The sequence below is a fragment of the Fonsecaea multimorphosa genome (genome assembly GCF_000836435.1).
Source record: "Fonsecaea multimorphosa CBS 102226 unplaced genomic scaffold supercont1.1, whole genome shotgun sequence".
In the NCBI taxonomy this organism is placed as follows: Eukaryota; Fungi; Ascomycota; class Eurotiomycetes; order Chaetothyriales; family Herpotrichiellaceae; genus Fonsecaea; species Fonsecaea multimorphosa.
In genome coordinates this window covers 162,848-183,540 of record NW_015971635.1, presented here as the reverse complement: position 1 = coordinate 183,540, position 20,693 = coordinate 162,848, and the positions used below count along the sequence as shown (strand labels likewise).

Here is a 20,693-nt window from a genome sequence, read left to right as displayed (position 1 = left end):
TTAATGGTATTCTATTGTCCACCCCTGTCGAATCAGGAAGCCTGGAAACGAGCAGAATACCAGACTATGTTTTGGGAGCGCCGATATAAAGCACCACTATTCACATCGCCAAACGCACACTAGGAGATACACGAATCCGTTTTCCCGTCAAGCTCCTTGAGATCAAAGTCTGCCTTGTTGCTGAAAACCACGATGCTGGCGGAAGGAACGGTATCAACCCGGCACAGCTGCGGCAGACAGCTCAAATTGCGGCGCTGCTGGGAATATAAATAAATGAATGCTCGCATTTGCAAAGGGATTTCCTTGCTGAACTGCAGGATAAACGGACAACTTTCTTGTAACGCACGAGCAGTCGGTTGTTCGACTCGGGCAATTGGCCATTAAATATGTCGAGTCTTCGAAAGCACAGCGTGCTTTCGATCCTAATCTTCGGGCTTGCGGCGCTGGCCTCATCAACCGAGGGAGCTCCAGGTGGTCACAACACAGCATGTACGGCGCTGACCAAACCAAGCATTGCCGGAGCGAGCGTGCTGTCCTTCCAGTCACAACATCTTCCCAACGCAACGGTGCTGGCCAGCCCGCCCCTTCTGAACAATAACTTCACCAGACTCGACATTTGCAGTGTCGATCTGGTGATCTCGCATCAAGGCGCCCATGACAAAGTCAAGATCAAGGTGTGGTTGCCTGCCACTGGCTGGAATAGACGCTTCGTAGGAACAGGAGGGTCGGGCTATGCAGCGGGATTCTTCGAATACAGCCTTGCACCTGTGGTGGCACTGGGCTACGCCGCCGCATCCACGGATGCAGGTCTTTCGGGAGATCCCTACAGCCCGGGAGCATGGGCTCTGCATCCCAACAACACCGTGAATGATGACCTCTTGCTGAACTTTGCCTCAAGATCCGTGCACGACATGGCGGTGGCGGGCAAGGTGATCGCAACGCAATACTATGGCAGAAAGCCTGCCCGTTCATACTGGACAGGCTGTTCGACAGGTGGAAGACAGGGCCTGGTGGCGGCACAGAAGCATCCCCACGATTTCGACGGCATCGTTGCCGGAGCGCCGGCAATTGACTGGGCCAGATACGTGGTCGCAGAGCAATGGCCGCAGGTTGTCATGAAAGAGGAGGGGACCTACATCAGCCAATGCGTCCTCCAAGCCTTCACCAACGCGAGCATCGCCGCATGTGACGCTCTCGACGGAGTGGCCGACGGTGTCATCACAGATCTGCAAGACTGCAGATTCGACCCGTTCACCTTGGTTGGAACAAGCGTACAATGTGACGGCGGCAGAGAGGAAACCATCACAAGGACAATGACCAACGTTGTCGGCAAAATCCTCGCTGGGCCCCAAGGACCCTCAATCTCTCATCCTTACGCTCTGAACCCCGGAGCTGCACTAGACAGCCTGGCCAACACGACAGTCGCCGCCAACGGAACCCGAGTCGGAGCGCCCTTTTTCGTCAACGCCGCCTGGATCAAGTACTTTGTCAAGAAGGACCCAGACTTTGACACAAGCGCCATTGGCTACGCGGGTTTCGAAACAATCTTCAACCAGTCCCAGCAAGACTTCGGGCCCATCATCGGCTCATATGATCCCAATCTCTCTGCCTTCCGTGCCGCAGGTGGGAAGGCGATTGTCTGGCACGGCCTAGCGGACCAATTGATCTTCCCGCACGACACGGTCGCCTACCATCAGAAAGTCATACAAACGCTAGGGAACAACGCGTCCGCGGTCGCAGAGTTCTATCGCACGTTCCTCGCCCCTGGGGTCGATCACTGCGGCGCTGGCCCAACGGCCCCTGGAGCCGTGCCGGTGGACCCGCTGGCGGCGGTGGTGGCGTGGGTTGAGCAGCAAAAGGCGCCGGATGTGTTGGAAGCGCGCAAGACGGCGGCGGATGGCACGGTCGTCTTCACAAGGAATTTGTGTCCGTTTCCCCAGACATCGCGATATAGGGGCACAGGCAACACCAGCCTGGCCAGTAGTTATAATTGTGCGTGATATTGACCTACCGTGGTGGACAGAGGAGATACTGAATTGGATGGATGTATCGAGGGTGATTTCTGCCGCTTGTGTCGTGGAGGAATGTAGGAGTCTTAGATTTTTGTTGTATTCTCAAACTCCTTAGGGGAGAACGAGTCCGAGGAGAAAAGAAAAGCAAAGACATGGAGGGGGTCGAGATCGACTTGTTAATACGAGGTAGTTAGCCTAGACTCCTTGCTGATTCATGTTGCATGTTGGCATTGCCCAGCCTTTCGGCTTCGCTCATACGAATCGCCTGGCTCGGCCTTACTGTACATAACAAGCGCATTAAGGGCATTGTGGTTTGAGGGATGTTACTTCAGCCTTTCACCGAAGTAACGGCAGCAGTTTCTAGATGCGGTAATTATGATTATAGCTACCTAGGTAGCTGCTGGGCCGTGCCCTGATGATTGCAGGTGTCAAGTCACAGCTCGCTCAAGTTGAGATTTCGATCTAGCATCAACTCCAAATAAAAACACATCACCGTCTCCCTATCCCAGGAAACCGCCTTAATTTCCACTTTGGAGACAGCGACATCATGGCTACGGCGACCGAGTCTCAGTCACAGTCCCCCTTTTGGCGCCCCATCGACATTTCCCACACGGCGCTGCTGCTGAGCGACGTGCAGACACAGCTGCTCAGCCAACTGAGTCTTGAGACCAGCTAAAAGTCAAAACATAGAAAGCCATGACCGTAATGAGCACAATGGGTTAGACTCTCTATGAATCATAGTGCACGTGTTGTTTGTCCTTTAGCGACAGCTGGGATGGCGGTGGTGGCTGTAGAAAGTCGGGGAAACGTCGGAACCAGGCCGGCGTCCCAGATTTCGACGTGAGGCTCAAGCTTGCGTCGTACCCCGCAAAGCTGGAGATACTTTCTCCTTCGGACCGTCTATCACTGTGCTTTCTTCTTAATTTCTGAGGGCAGTGTTAGTGTTTTGACATGCTATCCGACAATGGCTAGAGCCTAGAAATATCAGTCACCATCTCTTCCTGTTATCAACACATCCCCGTCCGCCTTAGCCCCGTCAGCCGAGTGCAAAAAGAGCAGCAAGACTCAGAGACAGGGTCATGCTCCGGCAAGTCAGGCCGACAACAACTCTCTCTGCCTCCCTACTACTCCCCCCGTCGCTTGGGCCGTCGACTGCTCCATGCCAGATGCTAAGATAGGAGCCGTGATCCACCAGAACAGTATGCATCAGCCTGATCGAATGGCGGACGATGTCCACTCCGCCAACCAGAGCGACCGGGCTCAGCAACGTCGCCAAAAGGCTGCCGACGCCGAATGGACCAGTGCCAAAAACGGCATCTCCGGAGCTGACCAGGCGTCTGATGCCAACGATCCCCCCAGCAAACGACGACGGGTCGCGCTGGCGTGCACTGTTTGCCGTGGGCGGAAATCACGTGTGAGTCTTTTTGCCCGCCTGGATGGTGGAAACAACGACCATGGCGATGAGCATCCTGTTGTTACTGACTGACCTGGCCAACATTGCTAGTGCGATGGCACGCGCCCCAAGTGCTCGCTGTGTGTCGAGTTGGGATTCGAATGCATCTATCAACAATCTGCGTCGTATTCGAACATCATCATCGGCAAGGAGTGAGTCAAGATTACGAGGACCAAGTGCGTCGATATTGATCTTCCTTTCAGGTACTTGTCGTCGATCGAGGATAGATTGAAGGAGGTAGAAGGCCGTCTTGCTTTTCTCGAGAACCGCGACCGGACTCTTGTTCATCAACCTGCCAATCCAAACCTCTCCAATGGAGTTTCTTCTTCAGATTTCCCACAGCCGGACACGGCGTGCTTACGGGAAGAGAGCCTTGGAGATGCGGAAACCGTCGAAGATCCCATCGATGCCATGGGCGCGGTCACGTTTGCGCAGGAAGAGGACTGCGCATTCTTTGGGCCGTCGTCCAACATTGCGTTCCTTCGACACGTATCGAGGGCCGTGGCCCGCTTGACTCACGACCCTGAACCCTGGAAACCGTCTCCTGCAGAACATCACTCGGTAGGTTTTACAGGCGGATTCATCAATACCTCTGGCCCTGCATCTCCTATTCCGACACCCCACGACCCTCCTCTTGATCACGTCAACATCTATGCCCTTCCTCCCGACTCGGTGGCTCGTGAGCTCCTAAACTGGTATTTCAGCAACACTGGCTTGTTGTTTCCTTATATCCACGAGCAGTCATTCATGGAAACATTTGAACAGGCCAGCAAGGTCAAGTTCAAGGGCGTCAGGAGAATTTGGCTCGCCCTGCTCAATATCGTCTTCGCTCATGCCATGGTGCATGCACGAGAAAACACCACGACTCCAGGGAGTGTCGAGTCGACCGCGGCAAAGGCCAGCGCCGAGTCAGAGATATATTTCCGCCGAGCTTCAGGTCTTTTCAGCGAAAAGAACGCCAATGGAACTGGGACTAGTGTCGAAGTTGGTAAGTTGTTGGCGGCGAGCTCAGCCTATCATGACCTCGTCCGGATGCTTACAGGAAACAGTGCAGTTTCTCCTACTCATGGGTCAGTACTTGCAGGGAACGCAGAAATCAGTGCAGACCTGGAAGACACATGGTCTTGCAACGCGAGCTGCGTTTCAGATAGGTCTTCACTCGAGTGACTTGGCCCGAGTTTTCCCTCCACTCGAGCAGGAGGTCCGGAAAAGGACATGGTTTGGTTGTATCATGCTCGACCGGACCTTGAGCATGACCTTTGGACGACCACCAGCGATCCCTGACAGCTACGTCCAACTGGAGCTGCCGGTGGGATTCTCGGCACTAGACGGCGGAGCTGCGGCGACGGACAAGAAGGAGTCACTGAGCATTGCCTTCTTCAACGGCACCATGTAAGTTGCACCATGAGAAGAACCCTTTCCACCGATACAAGCTAAACCTGCCCCCATCAACAGTGCGCTCTACAAAGTGCTCTGCACGATCATTGATTCGCTCTATGGCCAGAATCTGGCCTGCTCATTCAAATCAAACGCCGTGGACACGGTCGCCTTGGTCTACAAGATTGAAAACCAACTGTCTGAGTGGCAACGCGGACTCCCGTCTCACATGAGGCTCATCGCCACCCAAGATATACTCCCGGAACGCCTGCCGCAGGTAGAGAGCTCGGCCGAGGAAGCATGGCGACAACTGCGGCTCCGCTTCATCCTCACCCTCCGCTACACCAATGTGCGCATCCTGCTCCATCGCCCCGTGCTGGTCAAGTTCCTCGACGGACTGAGCAATCCGGCAAACCACCAGGATACCTCGTTGCTACAGCAGGTCGGCACCATCCATATCCAGATTGCCATCAAGTCGGCCAAGGAGATTATTTATCTGGTGCACAACGCCCTGCAGTCCGCAACGGGGCGGTCGAAATGGGGCTTGTTGGGCGCATGGTGGTTTTCATTGTACTACAGTATGTTTTATTTCCCCTGCGCAGCAGCAATCCGATTCTCCCCCTGTTGGTTCGTTCGTGGAATCTGATCAATGGTGTTACTGTACAGCATTTAATGCAGCCTTGGTGCTGGGAGCATGCGTCCTGGTTCAGATCGACCAGAAGGCTTCGGGCAACGAATCCAACATGTCGCTGACCGAGTCGACCGAGGACATGAGCCTGCATTTGGAAATGGCCATCGAAGCGATCCGCCATATCGACAGCGACAATCGCATGGTGGCACGGTGTCGAGACTATCTCGAGCAGTTTGTCCAGGTCGTCCAGGCGCTAGGTATGTACTTTGCAGGGAGAGCGCTCGCCCAGCTCCAACCTCATCCTCCTCCATTCCTTGATTCGTCGCCTTTCTCCCTTCTCCTTAAATTCCCCATATCCGACCCTCACTGACCCGCGTGCCTAATCAGCCATCGGCCAGGGCCTCCTCCCCCAACCCCATGACTGGCAGCCCGTCACATATCACCACCCGGCCGGTAATGTGCCCGCATTCCCACAGGTGCCGCACATCCCGCCGCACGAGGCAGGCGACTACGGGGTCCTGCTGGGAGGCGGCGCCGGGGCCGTCATGGGCATGTTCAACCACGGCAGCAGCGGCGTTGTGGCCAGCAGCAAGCAGTCGCCGCTCGGCATGGAGCTGGGCGAGTTCATGCTCGATGGCGATCTCGAGTTTCTGAGTAGTCACTCGTTTGCGTATAATCGGGGAGTGGCTCCGTGAGAGGAAGACTCCGGGGGGAGAGGGAGAAATGGAGACTTGACGGGGGAAATAGGAGGATGTAATATATAATCCGACCATTTCGACAACTTGGCATGCCTTTGATGCTGGACTGCGTGACATTTGACGACGAAAAGATTGGCACAAAGCTACATACCTACCGAGCGAGCGAGCGAGCGAGCGAGTCAACGCATAGACAACCCCCCTCGCGGTATTTTTTTTTTGACAAAAAAAAAGAGAGAGAAATAGAGAAAGAAAAAGCGTTCGTGTCGCGTTCATCCATGCAAATGCTGCGGGAGAATATCTTGTCCTCACTCGCTCAACCACCGGTCTTTAATCTTCCCCGGCGACTCATTTCCCCATCTACTCCGAATCTCATGTGCCGTCCTCCGAAAATCCCCATGTTGAACCCTCTCGTTCTAGTCTCGTCCAAGACCTTTTTACATCAACATCTTCCGATATCTCGGCTGGCAGCGGACAAAGAATTCCGAGGGCTCGGGATCGCCCAGGTTGAAGATCTTCCACTCCTTGTCTGGGTCGGCGAGTTCAAGCTGTAATTATCCCGGGTGGCTATTAGCGCGAAAGATTTTCCCCTTCTCTTGTACAAGCAACGGGAAATTGAAAAAAACGTTGGGGGGAGAGAGGCAGGAATGAAAAATGGGAGGGTCTTACCGTGAACATCCTCAGAACTGAAGGCACCACCTTGTACAGCTCCAGCAGGGCAATGTTCTTGCCGATGCAGGTGTTGGGCCCGGCGCCCCAGACCAGCAGGGCCTTGTTCATGGCGGCCTGCTGCTCCGGGGTGGCGTCCAGCCAGCGCTGCGGGCGGAAGACCTCGACGTCGTCGCCGTACGTCGGCTTGTGGCGGTGCATGATCCAGGCGTTGCAGCTGACGATGATGTTGCCGGGGATGTACTCGCCGAGGATGTGCGCGCCCTCGGGCGGCGTGACCCGCTCGATCAGCTGCATGCCCAGGCCCGGCCAGATGCGGAAGATCTCCTTGAGCACGGCGTCCAGGAAGGGCAGCTTCTGCGCCTCGGCGAACGGCACCACGTACTCTGCGAAATCCATCTTCTCCCCGCCGTTGCTGGCACCGGGGGGCGGGAAGAACGAGTCGATCTCGGCCACGAGCTCCTTCATCACCTGCGGGTATTTGAGCAGGAAGTAGAATGTCGCGGCCAGCGTGGTGGCCACGGTGCCGCTGCCTGCGTTGACCATGGAGAGCGTGAGCCCCAGCACGGCGCGGTCGTCGACGATATCTGGGTTGTCGACCTTGGCCTGGAGGAATTTGGTGAGCAGGTCCACGCGCGTCTTCTCGTTGTCGCTGACGCCCTTGAAGTCGCGCTTCTTCTGGTCCATTTGTCTCTGTGCGATGGGCACTGTCGCCGTTACGCTGTTCCAGAGACCCCTCCGCCCGAGCCACATGAGGACCGGGTTCTTCTTGAGCACGCGGTCGAGCCAAGTGACATTGTTAACCTAAGAGGAAAACCCATCAGCCTTATATATTCGTTGCTGCCACTGCCGCTGCCACTGCCACTTGAGTAGCTAGAGGGAAACTCACAATGGTAAAGTAGCGCAGGAAGGTAGTCCGGGCATGGATGATACCGATGTGATCATACCCAGCCTCCAGCAGACCGTAGCCTTTGCCCATGGTCAAGGCGCTGACCACGTCCAGGGCGAAGAACTTTGTCCACTCGGACATGTCACAGATGCCGTCCGGGCCAGGTCTACCGGCAAACCTCTGATCCAGCTGAGCGAGGAAGGTGGTGACGGTTTCGGTCACATAGGGTTCATAGTTGACGAGGGTGCTCATGGCGAAGGCATTGGCCACGGAGCGGCGCAGCTTGCCATGGTAGATGCGATCCGTGGTAGAGAAGATGTTTGGCACTGCCACACCCTTTGACACTCCCTGGCCAACCTTGTAGAAGTCGGACTGGAGATTTGTTAGTGGTTAGAAACCTGAACCATTTGACTTTCTAAAGACAAACTCAATTATAGGGGGAAGGGGACCTGGGAAGGTAGTGGCTTGTGTTCAGGGACATGTCCCTCTCCTCTCTCTAGCTCACCTTTGAGAAATGGGTCATGTAAATGTCCTTGATGGCCTCCGGATCATTGAACAGCAGCGTGTTGGGCCCAACCCGGATGATCCTCCCATACTTGACCACGCTGGGATAGGCACATCGGTCCGTGTACCACACCCACTGCCACAGCCGCCAGAAGTTAGTGAAGGAGGCGACGAATGGGCCCGGGTACTTGTTGAGACCCTGTTTGTACCGGAAACTAGCTGCCCACGCGCAGACCAGGACTGCAGCGAGAGAAACCCACCCCCATGAAGGGATGTGAGATATCGAGTCGGCGGCGAGCAGCATTGTTGTGTTGTGTCGAATTAGGAAGGGGGAGAGGTACGGACAGGCTGGACTCTGTGTAGCGGTGGTGATGATGGAGGTATGCACACCGTGGTAGTTATTAGTCGTGGGCGGCTCAGACGACTTCAATACTCAATGCTCAATGGCCTTTGGGATCGATCAATCGCCCTTCCCCTCCAGATCCGGCGGGAAGAATACCAAGCTTCTTAAGAGATAAAGGCTTGAACAACAAATATCGCCCTTTCTCCAATAACGTCTCACCGTTTTCAACTACTCTCGGTCAAGTTCCGCATCTCGGAGTCTGACTCGACCTGTTGGTCCCACGGTGGGTTCCATGCACCTGCGAAATGCTTTCAAGGGGAAGTCGGGAAGCCGTGGCGGGGAAAGGCCGGAGTTGGTGGTTGTCGAGTGGGACATGGGAGTTGCCGTCGCTATAAGGAATATGTAATTAGTGTTATGTAGAGACCCGATCGAGGCTATGCTAGATCGGAGATTGAGGGCCTAAAGCATCTCAATGAGAGAGTAGCGAGAGCGTGACGAGAGTGAGAGGATAGAGAGCTGGAGGAACTCAGACGTGGTCAGTGGAAGTACTCATCTACATACCGGCAGGCAAGTGTTCTCAAGGTTCACCGAGGCCCCCTCTCACCAGAATCACAAGGTCATAAATGCACGACAGGTGGGGAGATGGTCATTCCTTTGTTTGTCAGACATTGCGTTAGCGAGTTCAGGTCTTTGACTTCTTTGTATGTGTCGAGCCATGACTACCAGAATACAGCATATCGCTATGCAAGCCCAATGCTTTCCTTTGCAGCCGCCCAGTCTGCTTCCAAATTCCCCTTCCACACCCACGCCATGCGATCCTTGACCTTGTCCCGCACTACTGGCAGGCACTCTTCGAACGTCTTCCCCTCAAAGTCTGGCCCGTGCATGTCGTACACCTCAGCCGCCTGCCGTGATGTGATCTGAGCCTTTTGCGCCCGTGGTACCCGTGCCGCCTGGTACAGGTTCATATACGTCGCGAGTCCAGCGGAGGGGTTCTTCAGGTAGTCCCGCACGGCAAAGCCGAGCACGTTGCCATCTTCGATCGAGAGTCCAGCCCCAGATCCTAGGAGGTGGCATTAGACGTTGAACGGGAAGCAGGGGTATATAAGTAGAAAAAGGAAATCAACTTGCCTTGCATGGGTAACATTGCGTGCGCCGCATCGCCGCTGAGAACGACCTTGCCATCCAGGTAGCACCACTGAGACAAGATCTCCCTGTCATTGATTTTCCACTCGCTGATGATAGGCGGCATGGCTTGGATGATCCTCTGCACCGTCGGATTCCACCCGGCGTATTCTTTCTCGATGGCTTCCCGCGGCGCTTCACTTCGCCAGCTCTCCTTGAGGCCGCCCAGTTCGCTCTCGGGCTTTGAAACGAACGCGACGACATTCATGAGCTGGTTTTGTGACATAGGGAACGCCAGGAAATGCTTGTTTGGTGCTAGCCACGAGAGCGTCCAGGACGAGTACGGCCAGTCGTCAGAAACGGCAGATAGAGGGATTATGCCCCTGAAGGCTATTCGGCCTGAGTAAACAGGCTTGTCCACCGCAAAGTGGGAGCGGACGGCGCTGTGAATGCCGTCGCAGCCAATGACCAGATTCGCCGACTCCTCTGTTCCATCAGCAAAGCGAAGCGTCACTGTAGAGCCATTATCCTATCTGAACATCAGACATTGCGAGGGCAAGATACTTGTGACATGAAGTCCAGATGTTCATACCTCAAGTCCGACGAGTCTCTTGTTCGTCTTCAGCGTTGCACAGTTCTTCCTCTGTATCTCGCCATACAAGACCTCCAGAAACTCGGCTCGATGCACCCAGAGCTGCCTTACCTCCTCGGCGCCACCATTGTCAAAGGCCAAGGCGTCCACAATCAGCTCGTCCGTGTCCCAACGGCGATTGCTCCGGTGAACGTTGTTTCGATAGCCCGAGATGGCATTCGCTGCCGGCCACACCCCAAGCTTCTGTAGCACTCGACCGGCAGAGACACCTATGCCAACCCCGGCACCAATCTCGCTGTATTCCGGGGCTTGCTCATACACTGTGATGTTGCTTGCGGGCAAATCAGGACTGTAAGTCGCAAGGCTGAGCGCCGTTGTTAGTCCACCAATGCCGCCCCCAACGATGGCCACGCGGAACTGGGAGGCGTCAAAAGCCCCGGTGGACGAGTGGTCTCCGTTTGCAGCCGGCATTTGATAGTGATTGATTGCGATATGCTACTGGAGAGTTTGACTCGGTCAAGGGAGTAGATCAGCCAGGTTTTTTACCTTGTCAATGGGTTGCACGTGATGATCCTGTGCTCGAGACAGACGGTCAAATATCTCGGCCCCTTGACACTGTAAATGGCATCCCCAAAGATGTTGGCGTCTGCGTATACTCACTCCTCACGGCTCGATGCCGTCGGCTTAAAAAGGGTCATGCTGACTTTCTGTGGCACTGGCGGGTCAAAAGAAGAGGAGGAGAGTGAGGAGTTGTCCAAGTCAGTAAGGACGGGGATAGCACGGGAGGGTCTTCTTGGGTATCTACGTATCTGGCACTGCGTACCACCGTGGTGTCACTATTTCTGCGCATCCTCAAACGTGTATCACCGTAACCTCGGTGGCCCTTGGTGGCGTAAGAGATTGACTATTTCTACATACCTAGCGGGCTAGGTACCTCGCTAGGTACATATCAAACCCTGCAACAACGCCAGAAGTGCCAGTAGAAAGCCCTGTTGCTCCATCAATGGCAAACATCATTTCTCCCAAGCTCGGCAAGTCCTATCCATCTCGGGTCAACTAATGTGCCTGGCGCTTGCATAGCTAGTCACCCCAGCGAGCTGCTGTGTCTCAAAAGTTGCGCAGAGAGCCTGGAAGGGACGCAGCTTGATTGTCTCTGATAGCATGAACGATATGTTTTCCGTGACCTATGATGGTCTGGAACCGTCGATGATGAGCTGATGCTCTTGTGCCACTCACAGTCATCTGGAAGCCTTCAGATTGGTAAGAAGTCAGCACGTCAGAGTCTCCCCTGGAAATCTCCGTTTCTAGAAGTGGGTAAGAAACATATTATATCTCATCTTCTAGCCAGGCCGCAAATGAAATTTCCACCTTTACTTCTTTGAGCACAACAACAGTCCATTCTGTCAATGGACACTCATCTCGCCAGTACCAGCACAGCGAGGAGTTCGAGAGTCGCGAACCATCGAGGCTTTCTATTGGCCACGAGACGAGTCGGCCGATTTCATCACCTGATTTAGGGCAGACATTCAACCGTCACGCCGCTTCCAGCCGTGAATGTTGCTGACCTGGACTACCCTCTCCGGTCTTGACGCCTGGCCAATACGACATTAGTAAACCTTGGGCAGGGCGGTGGCTAGAAGAAATGATCCAATGGTCGCGGCGACGGTGCACAATCCTAGCGACTTGACGCAGCGACACGAGGGATTTCCCCTCAGGCAACCCCATACCAGACAAATGACATTGGTTGTTTGTGTTACATCAGACTTTCCCAGTTGTTGGATAGCCGTGGAGAGTCCTGACTCCTGAGGTCGAAGAACGGACGCCTCGTACTGCGCGAGGCCCCCCATAAGGTTAGGCCCGTCAGCCGGACAAGTATAATAGTTTGCTCATGTCACGGTCAACTCGAACATCGTACTTACAACATCCTTCCCCGGTCTTATCCTCAAACCCCCAATATACCATTATGGGGTCCCTTCCAGCAGTCGTCGACTTCGATGCCCCGAGTGACAGGGTATTGAGCCCATCTGTGCTGGCTCATGTGGTCTTGCGCACCCAGAAGTTCCAGGAAATGCGTGATTTCTACACCACGTAAGCTTCTCTACAGGATCCCCATGATTTCGATTGCACAAATGAGTTGACGAGGAGCAAGCTTCCTCGGTGGTCATGTCACCCACGGAAATGACTTTATATGTTTCATCACCTACGACCATGAGCACCACCGTATCGCCCTGATCCAGACCCCTGACACTGGGCCAAAGGTGCCTACCAGCTCGGGCTTGCACCACATTGCGTTCACGTTCGACGACTTGCAGACTCTCCTGCTGTCATATCGCCAGCGCAAGGCCCGAGGCATAGTGCCGACCTGGGGCGTCAACCATGGCACTACAATCTCGCTCTACTACAAGGATCCGGACGGGAACCTGCTCGAGACTCAAGTCGATTGCTTCGACACCGCCGCCGAAGCCACAGAGTACATGATGAGCAAGGAGTTCGCCGAGAACCCGATCGGTGCAGATTTCGACCCGGAGGACTTGATCGATAGGATCAGGAAGGGAGAGCCCGAGGCCGACCTGAAGCGCCGAGCCAATGTTGGACCCAGGACGCGGCCAAACCTTGACTGACATCATGTAACGATGGGGCAGCATGAGCAGAGGAAGCATGTAGCAAATCATGAATACTGTTGTCCAGGAAAGACATCGAACACCTTCTTATCTAGGTACTTGTTCGTTCTCCGAATTAGAATGCGTGAGTGGTTCAAGGCAGCCACTTCGACCTCGGCTTCGTACAACCGCGACTTCGCGCGATACCTGGCAGAATTTTCTCGCGCCAAATCTGGCTGGCATGTGTTTCTCCTGCCCAGGTAGACAGGCATACCTCGTACCAGGCTACAATTTTCTTACGAGCATTTACCGAAGTCGAGGTTGTACGAAGTCGAAGTCGCTGTCCTGAACCATTCCCTGGAGTTCACCACAACTCCCCGTTCCTTCCACATTGAGTAGATAAACAAAATCTCTCCATGGCCTCCAATTTGTACATTGGTCCGCACTTGCGGTGTCGCGGACCTTTTCTTGCTCCGGCATGCGGCAGGTGTTCGCTACTCGTAGTTGGACAGTACATATGTACCTAGGTACATATGTAATTTGCGGGGTTGAAAAACGGGGAAGGATGCGGGATTGCGGGTGGATGGCACTAGTTGAAAACCTGGATCTCTTCGAAGCCAGAAGCCGCAACGAAAACCACAGGACGATGAGCACTGCGCCCACAGTTCTTCCCTTCGCAGCATCACCCACTTGGTCGACAATGACCGGCGATATAGGCGCCCAATCTCGATGTTAGAACACAATGGGCTCGAGCAAGGTTGCCCGGCGCAGAACTCCTGCCTCAGCACCTTGTCCAGAGTGCGGTCGCGCCTTCTCGCGTAACGACAGCTTGAGTCGCCATCTCAAGACCCATGTCAATCACGCAGAAGAGCGGCCGTTCCATCGAATCATCAGCGAAAAGTTCCGTGCCTGCAACCAGTGCCGGAAATCCAAGATTCGATGCACGGGCACCGTGCCGTGCACCCGGTGCGAACAGCTACAAGAACAATGCTCGTATGATCAAAGGCATCAAGATAGCAGCATCTCGTGGGCAAATAATCCTACAGCGACGTCTGTCTCGGAAGAGCCTCGAGAAAATGCTTCAGCTCCCTCGCCTTCTCCGCAACCATCCGTAGGCGAGCAACAGCCACGAGGTAGAGCGGCCGTTCAGGAATCGGACAATGTCTCTCTGGGTGTAGCCAAGACTCCAAATGATCAACTACGGTTGCCTGATTCCTCCCCAGAGAACCCTACAGCAATGCTTCGTCTTGCTCTGGCGTCGAATCCCGAGACTCGAGTCATGGATTTGGACGATGGCAAGGACTTCTCCGTCATCCCGTCAACATACGTATCTCCGACCTTTCACATATTGGATCCTTATAGCTATAGATTACCATCTATAGCCGACTCCCGCGAGGCACCCACACCCAACAGCCAGGCATTTGCGCAATGCAAATACCCTGTCCTGCACTTTCTATCGCCATTCCTGGATAGGGATTTTGGGTCTGGTCTAGCTTGCGACCTTCTGGACACCTACTTCTCGAGCGCCTTTCTCAGTCGCATGCATCCCACGTGCCACCACATCCACAACTTCATCTTGCGCAAAATCGACGTCCTCGATCCTTACCAGCCCCGTCAAACCCACCCGGCGCTTCTGGGCAGCATGCTGTTTGTGGCTGCCTTCAGCGACAAAGCTTTGGGGTTGTTTAGTGGGCCCGAGGAAAAAGATCGCGTGTGCAAGTATTTGAGTCTGCTCACGTATCGATTGCTTAATCCCGCCAGGTATGAACCGTTGTTGAGACAGGAAGACTTGGGCCTGCCTCCCAACTTTGGCACGGATTCGGGATGGAGCAATGATGACTTACTCCGAGCGGTGGATATCCCGAACGACACTTTTCCTGAGTCCTGGGGCATGGACTACATCATCGCTTTTATTCATGTCTCGTCGGTGATCTCGGGAAGTGAAAAGAAGGCGGCAAGCATCAGATGGTGAGTCATTCCTTGGACTGCTTGCGATGACACGACTGTTCTACCTTACCACGATGACTCTGACTGCCAACCAGGTGGAGTGTGGCTTTCAACCTCGCAAGAGATTTGAAGTTGAATGAGGAGGTACAGTCTGCCATAATGCCACACAACGCAGAAACTGGGTCAACCAGCTTGAACTGCAAGTGTTCGTTGGGTGAGCATAATGATAGAGACTTCATTAACGAAGTCCAGCGTGAAGAGCGTCGCCGGACGTGGTGGCTCTTGTTTCTGATGGACCGACATCTAGCATTGTGTTATAACAGGCCGCTCGCACTGTTGGAAGCCGAATGCAGAGATTTACTGCTGCCGCTCGACGATGTTACCTGGCAATCGGGTGCGCAGCCGCACAGCCACGGTACTCGTGCTGAAGGGCCTCGATGCATGTTATTACCCCCTGGAACTGGGCGCTCACACGGGGCCCCAAAGATTTGTTCAGGGGTGGGCCTTTTTGAATTCTTTTTGCCATTGATGGTCCACTGTGGTACACTTCTTGACTGGAACCGGTCGCGCCTACATCCCGTTCTGTCGGGAGCCTCGATATGGAGCTCACAAGAACGTCAAATCTTACGTGAGCTTGATCATTACCAAGCGACCTTAGACCACGTCACGGCGAGCATATACGCCGAGAACGACGCCGAGGAAGATTCCCGATGGAAGCCATCTTCCGCCGCGGGAGCAGAAGAATCTGAAGCAACGCACATTGCTAAGACTGTGGCTGGGTACGCGAGCCATATTGTAAGCGTTTTGAGAATCTTGGTGGGTTCGAAATGGGATCCAGTTTGTCTCTTCGAGGATGCGGATTTGTAAGTTAACCTGGTGGCTATTTATGGGGAGGACTCACATTGAGACCGCTTCCTCCTTGCCCATCTGGATACATGCTGACAGAATACTGCAGCTGGACATCTTCACTGGGCTTCAAAGACTCCATGTCTCACACAATGGCGGCTTCTGAATGCATTTCCCAGATATTGGAATGTGATCCCGACATCAGCTTCATGCCGTACTTCTTCGGAATCCAACTCCTGCACGGCAGCCTTCTTCTCCTGCTAGTAGCATATCGCCTACAGGCCGATTCGGGAAATGCGATTCTGGCAGCCTGCGAGGCTGTCATCAGGGCAACGGAAGGATGTTACGTAACTTTACCTACTGACTATCAACGACAATTCAGAAAGTAAACACAACCCTTTCTCACCCGATGGAGCGTTTTCGATGCTAACGACAGACCAGCGTTATGCGATCGGCCATAGCCTTAGCCAAGGGCAGGAGGAGCAATCCTCGTGACACAGAAAAACAGCTGACTTTTGTGTTGGCCAGATACAGGTGGTCCAGAAATGGAGCTGGCCTCGCTCGCTGAGGATTGGTTGTTACCTAGTCACACTGAGTGCCGGGATTCTGTGCTTATTTGGACACTTTCTTCACCGTCTACGATCTTGGTTTCAGCCTGCAGTTGGTATGGTTCGGAATAGTCAAAGCAGTATGCACATTGTGGAACGACACTCCTGCCCATCACAAAGGCTGTATCTGGCAAGGCTGAGGAATACAACCAAAATTGTCCCACAGCCACATGTTCCAGCCGACAGGATGACCGCGCAAAGCCCTTCCCAATCTAGTTGACCAAGGAGCCTCCAAAGCAGAAGCGCGGGACAGGTGTTTGTATCCGGGAGCATTGCTGAGTTGCACTGAAATAGTCGATGCCACAGGCGCAACCATGCACCAACAGACCTCCAGCAGGGCTGGCTCGTCAATTTGCAAAGCCCCTCTGCGATGGCCAGGTTTAACGGGAGACTCCTCACCATGACACAATATGCCTCGTGAGATATCACCATCATACCATGACCGATGACCGATGATCGATGATCGATGATCGATGTCCAATGATTCCATGGTATCTCTCTTTTCATCATTCATCCCAAAGTCCTCAGGAAATGATTTCCCTTTGTCCGTGTCCGTCTCCATCTGCTTGGAGATAGGAGAGAGCGACTTGACCTATATAGACATACGCCGGCTCGCTCACTGACTAGAATGCTAGGATGCCCTATTTGCACCACGTCCGTCCCCTCTACTATACTGTGCTTGACTGTGCAATTTGCCCTTTTGAGAGATTTGTACTGCAAGATGGCCCCGTTCACGTTCTTGGTTTACGTTTGGCATCCATATGAGCACACACACACACGCGCGCATGTAACCAACTATCCATCCATATAATTGTATCCTTACACCTTGCTCCCTGTACAGACGAAATATAGACTTCCAGCTCATCACGCCCAAAACACCATGGCGCTCCACCAAGAGAGCTGTAGTCGAGTCGAACCGAGTTACCTCACCTCACCAATGCGGGATGCAACGTATCGGAGGCTAGGCTGCAAGGGTGGTTGAAGTTGATAACTGGACGCCGGACGGTGTAGCGGATAGTTGCCAAGGCGTGCTTCTGCCTTCATCTCATTGAGTTCCTTTGTAACTGAGGCGAGTCCCTTCGTAAACGAGGCCAGTTGCGCTTGAAGTCTTCCGACTTGATCTTGACTGTTGCCATTTGTAGTAATAGCAGAAACAAGAGGCTCCTGAGGTATCCACGGCGAGAAGTCTCGACACCTTGAGGGATGCAAGTCAAGATTGAAGGTTATTTTAAGTCGGTCCCCGCTTAATTGGTCGCTTCTGCTTGGATACCTATGAATGCCCACTGGGACAAATGTGCGAGGAAAGGGGGCCCTTCACTGGTGGGCTCATTGCTGCACCTTGCAAAATCGTTGCGGTACGCAAATCGCAGACGCAGACGCAGACGCAGATGTATATATAAATGCAGACGCCGTGAATCTACTCAGATCAAGAACGGTCCGTCACAAGGCGGCGTGCTGCCACTCCTCGTCTCCGGGCTTCTCGCTCAACCCCAGCTCGGTCTGACTGCTCATGGCGCTCGAGTTTGTGCTCTGGCGCCGGAGCAGCTCCTCCAGCCGGACCGTCTCACCGCGGTGCATGGCCTTGATGATGTCCTGCTTCTTGCGCCTGCTGCACCGGATGCGGGCCTCGTACTGGGTGCAGCGTTTCGTCTCGTCACACCAGCCGCCAGTCCAGAAGCGGTCGCCCGTGCACGACATGCCGAAGATGTCCAGCGCCAGCGCCAGCGACACCAATGCCACCGTCGTGCCGATCAGGCTAATGGACGAAAGATGCTTGGCCAGTGGGAGGAGGAGGATGGTGATGGCAATGCACGAGCGGATGATCAGGCGAGGCCCTTTCCCCAGGCGCGGGTTCTCCAGCTTCTTGTGCACGTGGCAAAATGAGAGTAGGTTCATGGAGAGAAGGGCTGCGGCGATGCCCCCACAATAATACCAGCGGAGACCGACGTCGATGTCGGCGACCGATTTCAGCTGGTAGGTTTCGCCCAGGTCCTCGATGTTGGCGTTTGCACAGTCGTGCGCAAGGACGAGTTTCGACAGCGTCGCGGCTGCCAGGACGTAGGATAGCACGAAGGGCAAATGGCAGGTGATCCAGACGGTGCTGGAGAGCCAGTGGCGGCGGATAGCATGCACGTGGACCCCTTGATGGTCAATCTCAAAGTATAGCCATTGAAAAGCAAAAGCTTGTATAAGACCGAGGATGCCTTTACCCAAAAAGGCGTTGAGGCCGACACTGGCGCGCGACTGGTAGAGAATGGTGAGCACCGAGTAGCCAAAGACCAGCGATACAAACGCGTTTGTGCGCTCGGTGCGGTGCTCGATGTTGATAGCCGGATAGAATTCAAAGTACTTCCGAATGAACCGCTCCCTGCGACTGCTCGGCTCGCGCGAATGTCGAAAAGAGGCGCGCGAGAGGAACATGCCGAACCCTTGTCCCCAGAGATCGATAACGATGGCGATCCAGATAAGGGCCAGTTGGCCGGGGTAGTTGACATGGATGCTGCTGACCCAAAACACGATGGCGAGGAGGATGATAAAGGATGTGTACAGGAGGGTGCCTCGAATCAGGGGCACGACGTAGGAGAGCCAGGTAAAGTACAGGGCGCCATAGAAGCGTTCGGCGAGATAGAAGGACATCATGGGTATATATGTGTCGTGCTCTCCACCGGGGTGTCTCGTCTCGAACGCGTAGGATATATTGGTGGTATAGGCGAAGAGAAGGATCAGGTAGAGCATGACAGACAGCTTCTGGACGACGTCGTCTCGTTCGAACCTGCCTCACAGTCAGCATGAAGGACAATGACACTGATCAAGTTTCGCTGAATTATACGCTCTTACTCACCAGTTCGAAACGAGTGTGAGATCGTTCCAGATTTTGAAAGCCATGGTGAAGTTGATGGCATACACCAAGAACGACTTCCCCGTTGGGTCCTCGGCCGCCTTGTCCCCAATGATGCCGATGATGCCGACGTAAAGCAAGTCGGCAAACAGTTCAAAGGTGCCGACCTCGCCGCTGCGGGCAGAGCGCCACAACAGGCCCTTGTGGAAATACTGGCGGATGACGGGCCGTTTAAAGAACTTCATGCCATCGACAACGCGGCTCTGGTGCTTGTCGAGCAGAGTCTGCTCTGAGCTGGATGGTGTTGAGGCATGCGACGGCGTGGATGACCCGCTGTGGTCGTCCTTGGTGCGGATGCGCGCCGTGTACCCGAACTTGCTGAAGTTTGCGTCCAAGGCTACCTATTCCCCTGAGTTAGCAACAAGGTGCCCCGGTACTTTGACAGCAGGGAAACGTACTCCGTGGTGAGTTAATTGGTTAAGTTCGCTGGACAGATGGTCCAAGTCATCTCTGACCTGCTCGAATTCGTGGAAGATTTCACCATGAGTATCCCGCAGCGTTTCGCGTCGGGCCGTGTGATGTGCGTGTAGTTCGCGAATGATAGCGAGGTGTTCTGGGGTGCCAGATATCACGACGTCGAAGTCGTCTGGGCCGTGCTGCTGGCTCAGCTCCTTCCGGAGTTTGACATGTTCTTCAGGTGTGTGGGCGATGTGGATTTTCCGGCCATCGGGATGGATGAAATGGCGGAGCTTCTCTTTGGCATGGTCGACATGCGGGTGTTGGTGCTGTTGCTGTTGCTGTTGCTGTTCGGGTGGGGGACTCTGGATGCCTGATGGACTCTGTGCCCCTGGAGACATGGCTATGGGCGAGGTGATTCCAAAGGTGATTCCAAAGGTGACCGATGTCGACTTCTCGCGCAGGCTGTCCAACGAATCCTCACCCGGAAGGCCCATTGTTGCAGGTTTCCCTCAACGGTGAAACTGAGGAGGGAGAAGAGGACGCCTGCCCTCTTGCGTCTTCATTTTAATCATCACAGGAGTTGCCACGGCCAAGTCTGTTTCATTCTTGGCCATGCGGCTTGTCCTGTGATGAGCTCAGCGAATGTAGAGACAAGAAGATGTTTGTCAGCTGCATTAGCTGAATCGGTTAATCTGGAGCAAGCGAGTACGTGAAACTGTGTTGCCACGTCGAAGTTGGAGATCGGCCTGGGAGCCTGATAGTGACAAGCCACTAGCTCGATTAGGCTGTGGCCGTCGCCCGGAAAAACAGAGGCTCCGGACTCTAATTCTAGCTGGTCGGTCCTAGCTTACGGGCGCCTTAGGCACCGTCGTAGCTTACTACCAGGAGCTCCCAGCGGGTACCGGTGGGTGCCAGTTACTACTGGTAAGCTGCAGCAGCTCCTGGGGGTGACTGGTTGCTCCTATCACCAATCCGCCCGCAGTTTGGCGCGTGCCACGACCCTCTGAGTGACCCTGCCAGCTCCAACACCGAATTCGCTGTCAGGGGATTACTTCCTAAATTCTGACGGCTTCATCTTCTCTTCACGCCGCATTAGTGAACCAG

At 54.4% G+C, this 20,693-nt stretch overlaps 7 protein-coding genes across 7 annotated transcripts; 4 read left to right on the top strand and 3 right to left on the bottom strand.

Annotated features, from left to right (window-relative positions):
* Nucleotides 1-386: 386 nt before the first annotated feature.
* On the top strand, nt 387-2,000 carry Z520_00069 (uncharacterized protein; the record flags this gene model as incomplete). Its single annotated transcript, XM_016770590.1, has 1 exon — nt 387-2,000. One exon carries the CDS (start codon nt 387-389, stop codon nt 1,998-2,000), a length of 1,614 nt encoding a protein of 537 aa, XP_016637500.1.
* Nucleotides 2,001-3,171: 1,171 nt separating this feature from the next.
* On the top strand, nt 3,172-6,168 carry Z520_00068 (uncharacterized protein; the record flags this gene model as incomplete). Its single annotated transcript, XM_016770589.1, has 7 exons — nt 3,172-3,426; nt 3,517-3,617; nt 3,669-4,443; nt 4,508-4,857; nt 4,921-5,420; nt 5,509-5,730; nt 5,861-6,168. The coding sequence occupies 7 exons, from the start codon at nt 3,172-3,174 to the stop codon at nt 6,166-6,168; spliced, it is 2,511 nt and encodes an 836-aa protein (XP_016637499.1).
* Nucleotides 6,169-6,605: 437 nt separating this feature from the next.
* On the bottom strand, nt 6,606-8,534 carry Z520_00067 (uncharacterized protein; the record flags this gene model as incomplete). The annotated part of the gene is made up of 4 exons (XM_016770588.1): nt 6,606-6,716; nt 6,838-7,641; nt 7,727-8,098; nt 8,232-8,534. The coding sequence occupies 4 exons, from the start codon at nt 8,532-8,534 to the stop codon at nt 6,606-6,608; spliced, it is 1,590 nt and encodes a 529-aa protein (XP_016637498.1).
* A 779-nt stretch (nt 8,535-9,313) lies between these two features.
* On the bottom strand, nt 9,314-10,761 carry Z520_00066 (uncharacterized protein; the record flags this gene model as incomplete). Its single annotated transcript, XM_016770587.1, has 3 exons — nt 9,314-9,609; nt 9,663-10,227; nt 10,291-10,761. 3 exons carry the CDS (start codon nt 10,759-10,761, stop codon nt 9,314-9,316), a joined length of 1,332 nt encoding a protein of 443 aa, XP_016637497.1.
* A 1,492-nt stretch (nt 10,762-12,253) lies between these two features.
* On the top strand, nt 12,254-12,911 carry Z520_00065 (uncharacterized protein; the record flags this gene model as incomplete). Its single annotated transcript, XM_016770586.1, has 2 exons — nt 12,254-12,378; nt 12,440-12,911. 2 exons carry the CDS (start codon nt 12,254-12,256, stop codon nt 12,909-12,911), a joined length of 597 nt encoding a protein of 198 aa, XP_016637496.1.
* A 721-nt stretch (nt 12,912-13,632) lies between these two features.
* Nucleotides 13,633-16,072, top strand: Z520_00064 (uncharacterized protein; the record flags this gene model as incomplete). Its single annotated transcript, XM_016770585.1, has 3 exons — nt 13,633-14,858; nt 14,933-15,700; nt 15,793-16,072. 3 exons carry the CDS (start codon nt 13,633-13,635, stop codon nt 16,070-16,072), a joined length of 2,274 nt encoding a protein of 757 aa, XP_016637495.1.
* A 1,659-nt stretch (nt 16,073-17,731) lies between these two features.
* Nucleotides 17,732-20,083, bottom strand: Z520_00063 (uncharacterized protein; the record flags this gene model as incomplete). Its single annotated transcript, XM_016770584.1, has 3 exons — nt 17,732-19,064; nt 19,134-19,531; nt 19,589-20,083. 3 exons carry the CDS (start codon nt 20,081-20,083, stop codon nt 17,732-17,734), a joined length of 2,226 nt encoding a protein of 741 aa, XP_016637494.1.
* Between the last annotated feature and the right edge of the window lie 610 nt (nt 20,084-20,693).